Source organism: Tachypleus tridentatus, chromosome 7 (genome assembly GCF_004210375.1).
Source record: "Tachypleus tridentatus isolate NWPU-2018 chromosome 7, ASM421037v1, whole genome shotgun sequence".
In the NCBI taxonomy this organism is placed as follows: domain Eukaryota; kingdom Metazoa; phylum Arthropoda; class Merostomata; order Xiphosura; family Limulidae; genus Tachypleus; species Tachypleus tridentatus.
In genome coordinates, this window is record NC_134831.1 from 72,101,294 (window position 1) to 72,108,909 (window position 7,616).

The window sequence follows — 7,616 nt, forward strand, 5'->3', positions numbered from 1 at the left end:
ACGTGCTTATAGACATTATATCACAACGTGTTTGCCTTTTGATGAGCTTTAACAGGAATATAATATATTTGTGATTGCTTAAGTACTTTTTGAGAAACTTGCAATTACTTGTGTTGTAACTAGCATACATTGTTGTCCCAGCGATGCCCAGGCGGTCAGTCGGCTCGGTAGTCACTGTGAGGTTCGCGCGTTCGACTTAAACACATTGTACAGTTCAGTCCTACTTCCATTCTGTTCTTTCTTCGTTCGTTGTACGTTAGAGTTTTTCAATAAAGACTGCATTTTAGCCTGTTGAGTCATCTTAGAAACATATTCCAATTATGACAAGCAAGCGTCTGAAACTTTCCGATATCAGACAGTTCTGCAAGCCAGTTACTAGTTTTACAAGTGACAATGCAGATGCAGATAATCCAACAACCTCAAGCAAAGGAATAAAAACTTGCCATACAGAGGAAATATCATGTTCATCAGAGAACGAGTCTGAAAATGCTTGTGCAACTATTGCACATCATGAACCACCAGACAGTTGTGAAACAAGTTTGTGCAGTAATGAAAAGTTTGACACTCCACAGATACAATGTGGAAAGCCATATCATCCAGACGCACAACTAATACCACGACAGAAAGCAAAAATCTCAAAATATCAACTTCGATGGCAAGTGGTTTGATGAGTTCCCATGGCTGTACTTCGACAATCAGACTCAAAAAGTCACATGCTTTCATTGTGCCAAGGCGGAAAAGAGAGGCCTTTTTAGAGGAAAATTGGAGAGGCCAGTGGAATATACCTTCATATCCACCGGTTTTTGCAACTGGAAAAAGGCAGAACAGAAATTCAACGAACACCAATCCTTCTCTCAGCAGAGATTTGCTCTATCTCCAGAAGGTTCACTTGATGTAACTCCAGTGACTGTCCAGCTACATGATGGAAAAAACAAGCAGCAGGAAGAATGCAAAAGAAGTCTAGCCAAAATATTCAGAAGTTTACGTTTCTTGCTGCGTCAAGATTTAGCATTAGGTGGACATACTGATACGGAGGGGAACTTCCTGCAGTTGATAAAGCTCCTGGAAGAGAAAGATCCTGAGTTGACGGCCTACTTGTCAAAGAAAACCACATTCACATCACCCCAGGCTCAGAATGAAATAATGGAGATGTTCAGCCATCAAATACTGAGGAACATAGCACACAAAGTGCAGCAAAGTAAAATTTCTGCATTAATGGTTCATAACTCAAGATGTTACAGGTGCCGAACAGGAAGCAATATGTGTACAATACGTAGATGAGAACCTTGACGTTCATGAGGCATTTCTTGGTTTGTACAGTGTTTCCAATACAACTGGTGAAACAATATCCTCGACTATACTTGATGTACTGATTAGACTCCATTTACCACTGTCAGAATTAAGAGCATAAAATTATGATAGAGCCGCTAACATGAGTGGTGCATACAGTGGATGCCAGGCAAAAATAAAAGAGAAGCAACCGTCAGCTTTGTTTTTTCACTGCGGAGCACACAAGGCTAATTTAATAATGTAACATGCAGTTGAAGCTTGTGAATGTGTTCGAGATTCCATCGAGTGGGTACATGGACTTGGTGTCTTGCTTCAGAGGTTAGGCAAATACAAGACAATCTTTGAAAATATTGTATCGTCAGACAGCCACAATGGTCCAGTTAAATACATCCGCCCACTGTGTTCAGCACGCTGGTTGTGCCGCCTGTCTGCAATTACATGTGCTAATGATCACTACAGTGACATTGTTGATTCTTTGTCTGAATTAGCAAATGAAAAAATCAGATGTAGCAGTGGAAGCACGAGGTCTGCTGGACAGATTTGACAAAGGAAAGACAGTTTTAGGATTGTTGATGGCTCAGTATCTATTAAATGCATTAGAGGAACTAAACCGTACATTCCAAGCAAAATCAGCGATAGTATCTGGCAAGATTGAAGCATCTACAATGACAGTTGAGCAATTCCGGGTGTTGCGAACAGAGGAAAATTACAACAAGATATTTAATGAAGCTGAGAAAAAGATAACTTCCCAAGATCTGGTGCCTATTGAACTACCACGCATTTGCAGATCCCTCAGAAGGATCACAGGTGATGGCTCAGCACACCATTCTGCAACAGCTAGAGATTACTACAGAAGCCAATATTTTGAATTTGTGGACACAGTCATAGAACATCTGACCACTAGATTCAATACAGATAACAATGATTTGAGGCAATATCTGGCACTTGAGAACATGATCACATCTGGCAAGATTGATAACTCGGTTATAAACGTCTATCCAGAAATCTCTGCACAACGGCTCGAGTTTCAGTTGCCCATGTTTAAAGGAACAACAAAAACAGTATCTCTGAAAGGTGCGAAGGATGCTTACTGTAAAATGCATAAAACAAGCCAGTAGATGTTTAGTGAAGTGTTTCTTCTCACGAAAATTTTGCTTGTATGTCCGGTATCCAGCTACGAATGTGAACGCAGCTTTTCTGCATTAAGACGGTCAACTGTGTCTCAGAATTCATAAACAGATCATCACAAAGGAGGTCTACCTTTGGGAACATGTAGACTAGAGGACTAAATGAATCTTACTTCAATGAAAAGTATGAATAATTATGTGCTACATTGTATTGATGTGTAATTTTCAAGAGTTCGCAAAGACATTTTAATTATTTTTATCAAACAACATGAACAGTTTTTCAGTAGATATAAACTTATCAAGGGTAATTACTAATTTTATTAATATTTGAAAATGGAATTCATGCAATAAAAGTTATTAGTAACCTTGTCAAGTATAATGGCCATCTTTTATACTGTGCAGTGTGCAGGAATAAATTCATGTGGTAGTCAATTTACGACACATTTGTCTTTATTCTATTAACATTTTGAAAACTGTTCACAACACCTCATTTATACAAACCTACATGGAAACCTTGAAGTATCGTGGCAACAAGATTACTCTGTAACTGTATGTTTACAGATTTCATGTTCACGTAATCAGATATTAGCAATTTGCAACTTGAACAGTCCACAGAAATGGTTGCAAAAATTATCCCCCCTATCGGGTGTAAAAAATATACGCCCCTGATGACTAACACTGAACCCTGAGATACCCGATTTGTGACATTAATCGAATTTTACTGAACTCAATTTATAAAATTTTCTGATTTTTTCCATTCAGACAATTTTATATCCAGCCTTCACACCTTTAAAGATTTTTAACTAACAAGCCATTTTGTGGCACCTTCCTTGTCAATTGTTTTGTCAAAATCCGTATCGTCAATGCTGTATCTGTAACCTTACTTACACAAGCAGTTATATCTTCAAAGAATGTCAGAAAAATAATAAGGCGAAAGTTTCCTCTAATAAAATCATGCTGAATATTCAACAAATCAAATTATAACAGTTTAATAATATCAGCTAAAATTTTAGCTGTAAGTAAATCTAAGTGATTTTTCGGCCGCCTTCGTGTCATTAGAAATCAGTACCAGGTTTTCTTATGGTTTTCATCCTAGAATGTATTGACTCGTGTTGCAAATAATTATACCGCGCAACAAATAAGTGTGAGGCCTAATCTATTATTTTTTATCGTTTGTAAGTAATATTATATTTGAATCAGGGTTCAGAAGTTAAATAATTTTTAACTACTTTGTGATATCGACTGTGTGCATAGAATAATGGAGTCGAACCAAAAAATAGATCTTGGTCTTTTGGAAGAGGATGATGAATTTGAAGAATTTCCCGCTGAAGGTACTTGCCATTACTGATAATACTTATATTAATAACAGTGACATTATTATTAAGTAGTATTAATATCATAATGATACTATCAATATCTTATTACGTAATTCATTATAAAAGCCTTTTTTGTAAAGAAAAGTTTGATTAAAATCCTAAGACTTTCTGACAGTGACTTCTCAGTAATATTCAAATACAGTAATACTAAATAAAAAACGTCAAATGTAAAAATTAGGTTATGAACTGTTGCTTAAATCTTTTGATAAAAGTTGAGGTTGAGTTCTTAGGCTTACGGGTTGTATCTTGCGTAATGTAAAAAGCAAATGATTTGTTATGTATCAGCAGTCTTGGTGGGAATAGGGGAGCGAATGGGTGTGTCAGGCCTCTTCCTGTATGCTTTTTTTACCCCCAAAGTTCACTTTTTTTCAGCCATAAAAATGCTCAAACCATCAGAAATGCATCTAAATAGTCTATGTATATCGGAGTCAACTCACTATTTCCAGTCTTTAACACCTCTAATCCATTCTAAGACAAAACCTTGTGATGCTGGAAGAGTACCCCATTTTTCGCCAACGAGTCCCTGCCTTTTTAATGTCTTCTGTATTTACTAACCGTCCCTAAGGATGTTAGGTGGATATCAGATCTGAAGACAATTTTTAAATTTGTTGATGAGGATCCCACTTCGAGAAGATAAAGTTTGAAGATGGCTTGAATGGATGATGAAAAGTTATTACAAGTTTAACATATTAAAAATTGCACATTGTTTCAACAATAAGTTGTTCATCTCAGAATGGATTATCTTTTGAATTTATTATGTAGTCTATTTTTTAATCTGTGAAAGTGTAAGAAGCTCTTAACAAGCTCAAGTTTTTTGTTTGTTTTTGACTTACAAAACATTTAGTAAATAGATGGTTTGATGAACCTCAATTAGTAATACCACAATGACACTAATATTTGTAATTTACACTCATAATAGGGCACATACTTAGAGAATACTAAAAATCAACATGGGAACCACTGTAGCTTATTCAGTATATGTTTGATAAATATTTCCTTATGAAGCCACTGATAAGCAGATGCATCAGTGCAAACATTAGCAACAATTTTATTGCACCAATAATGCTGTACCAAAGAAATTGTCATATTTGAAACAACTTCAAATAATTTTCGTATTTTTCATTCTTTAGGGTTAGATCAATTGTAATGCACTTTTATATTCATGGTGATTTGAATAGAAAATATGTCAGTAATAAACCTTCCATAACATAGGTACACTACAAGGGATGTCAGTTATCACGTGTAATTAAATGTACTGATATCACTGACATGAAAATAGTGGGGCAGACTAAATCAGTATCAGATTAAGGCACATGTATTTAGAAGATATGCCAGTACGTAATGTGTAGTTTGTTTTTGAATGAGGCATTTATGCCATTCAGTCATATTTTATTGTGATTTACACATTTTAGGTAGCTGTAATTAATGATTCAATTTAGACCTGTTAACTCTTGTGGTTTGGATACACGAGTACATAAAACAATGATTAAAAAAAATTCAAATGCTACATGTGAATGAAATAGTTTATCAAGTCTCAACTTTGAAAAATTTGCATTTGTGATATTTTTTTTTGCCATTTGTACAGGCATTTGCTCACTTTGTTTCCATTTAAATACTAAAAACATAACTTTAACACCAACTGTAAAAAAAACACAAAATTGTCCTTATAAATTAGAACACTTGTGGGTGAATTAATTACTAAGAACATGTTGAATATTATATCACAGATTGAGAAGTAGAATATTTTTCTCTGACTGCATTTGCACTGAAGAGATAATATTACTCAAACTGTTGAAAGTTGTACACTTGTATGGTATTTAAAGTTTGTAGGACAAATGTTGTTATTTATTAGACTTTAAATACTACTAGATGGTATTGTATGATTGTTATTAAGAACTACAAGTATGAAAAATTAACAAAACGTGAAAGAGGTATAATGTGGCCCGTGGTTCACTTAATATGACTCAGTACTTACAACTAATCTCTAATGATTCAGTCTTTAACAAGATCTTGTGGCAAAATCTATTGGTTTATGTGTGTTGGCAAAGTAAATGTATATTGTTGTTTTTCTTGACCCATATATACAATAATGATGAAGCTTCAAGTTGGTTCAGAGAAATCATTAACAGTAATAAAAACAATTAAAAAATTGTATGTATATGCTTCACTATTTTTAGATTGGACAGGGAAAGCTGAAGATGATGAGGATGTAAATGTATGGGAAGATAACTGGGATGATGATAACATTGAAGATGATTTTAGCAAACAACTTCGGTAAGTAAAAAGCAATATTTTCCATGTAATGTGTATAACAATGTATTTTGGACATTTATCAATGGTAGATAATTTTATTTTTGCTTTCAACATATCTGGGCCTTTCACCCCACCATGAAAGTGCATTGCAGAAAGAAACAGAAGTCACCTTATCAGTAAATATGGAATCACCTTCAAGGTTCTTCAATTGTTTGCTGTGAAGGTATAATGAATTTGAAAATGTAATGGATAAAAGTCATGATAAATTAACTCTGCAGGGTTACGTCCAGAAACCGAAAAGAAATGTTAGTTTTTTCAGCTAACATGTACGATATTGTGAGCTTTCATTATTACAGTTTTCTGTCATATTTCTTCATTTTTCTAGATTAAAATGTCCCATCAGGAAACTTGCATTGTTCTATATTATGAGATATTATGGAAATATAATCCCAGGTTGGCAAAGCCTCTTCCAATAATAATGTTTGTGTTCTTCATTTACAAAAAAGTATTAATAAATCTCAAGCAGAAATAAAGGTTATAATTTAATAATATTTTCTGCAAGGGTTACTTTTTGTACATATTTTAAGTTAAATTATTTGATTACAGTATCACTGGTTTACAGTGTAATGTTTCAACACATCTAATATATTCTTTTCTCTTTTTTTATAGAGAAGAATTAGAGAAACAAGGATTTAAAGTAGATGGCGTTGGAGAGCCCATGAAGACATGAAGAAGAGAGAAAGACTTGGATTATGCATCATAGTATATTTTATTCAAAAAATTTCTTCGAACCCTTATATCTGTAGTCCAGCCAAACAATAAAGTTTTCAATAAAAACAATATACAATAAGTCTCCAGAATCTTTATAAATTGGCTGTTGGTGAGATTTTTGTATTAATGTGTTTTCTTGTTACGTGATTGCAATAAAATTTTCTTTATGATTTCAGCAATTTTGATTACCAAACATAAGAGTCAATACATCTATGCTGGGCAATTAATTGTTATTATATTATGGAATAATTTTTAATTTTTGAAAACTAAGTACGAATACTTTAACCTTTTATTTAATATTCTTTATAAACCAGGAACACTGATTATCTTAGCTGGTAGGGATTACCTGATCATATCAGCTGACATGGATATTTAGTATTAGTACTGATAAGGTAATATAAATTACTGACAGTGGTTAGAATTCAGTGTATAGGTTGTTTTTTTCTGATTGTATTTTTAACAGCAATTCACAAATAGTATTTAGTTCAGAAAATGAATAAAAACAGTAAGTCATAAAAAAAGTTTTAAAACACTTCACATAATACTTTTAGAGACACTTAGCACCATAAAAAACAGTTAATTTTAATATTGTAATTATAAATTTTGTTATTGTATAATAGAAATTTTATAAACATAAACATACTTATGAACTTCACCACAGAAAGTTTAGGAGACGCCTATTTAGTTTATTTAACAAAGTGCAGATTAACATCTTTGTTACTTCAGAGGATGAAAGACAGCTTCTGCCTCCAAGCACAATATGGATACACACAAATGTCAATTAAAATGGGAAGGGGTG

The 7,616-nt window shown here is 33.6% G+C and overlaps 1 protein-coding gene across 1 annotated transcript; it reads left to right on the forward strand.

The window, feature by feature from the left end:
• The first annotated feature begins 3,477 nt into the window (after positions 1-3,477).
• Positions 3,478-6,992, forward strand: Sem1 (Suppressor of exocyst mutations 1). The gene is made up of 3 exons (XM_076512430.1): positions 3,478-3,748; positions 5,971-6,067; positions 6,716-6,992. Exons 1-3 carry the CDS (start codon positions 3,676-3,678, stop codon positions 6,774-6,776), a joined length of 231 nt encoding a protein of 76 aa, XP_076368545.1. The 5' UTR covers positions 3,478-3,675; the 3' UTR covers positions 6,777-6,992.
• Positions 6,993-7,616: the final 624 nt, after the last annotated feature.

Bases quoted from the DNA above. Each gene is read 5' to 3' on its own strand.
- Sem1 (XM_076512430.1), top strand. From the start codon at position 3,676: ATGGAGTCGAACCAAAAAATAGATCTTGGTCTTTTGGAAGAGGATGAT. The intron at 3,749-5,970 runs GTACTTGCCATT...CACTATTTTTAG, and splicing joins TGAAGAATTTCCCGCTGAAG to ATTGGACAGGGAAAGCTGAA. The intron at 6,068-6,715 runs GTAAGTAAAAAG...CTTTTTTTATAG, and splicing joins GATTTTAGCAAACAACTTCG to AGAAGAATTAGAGAAACAAG.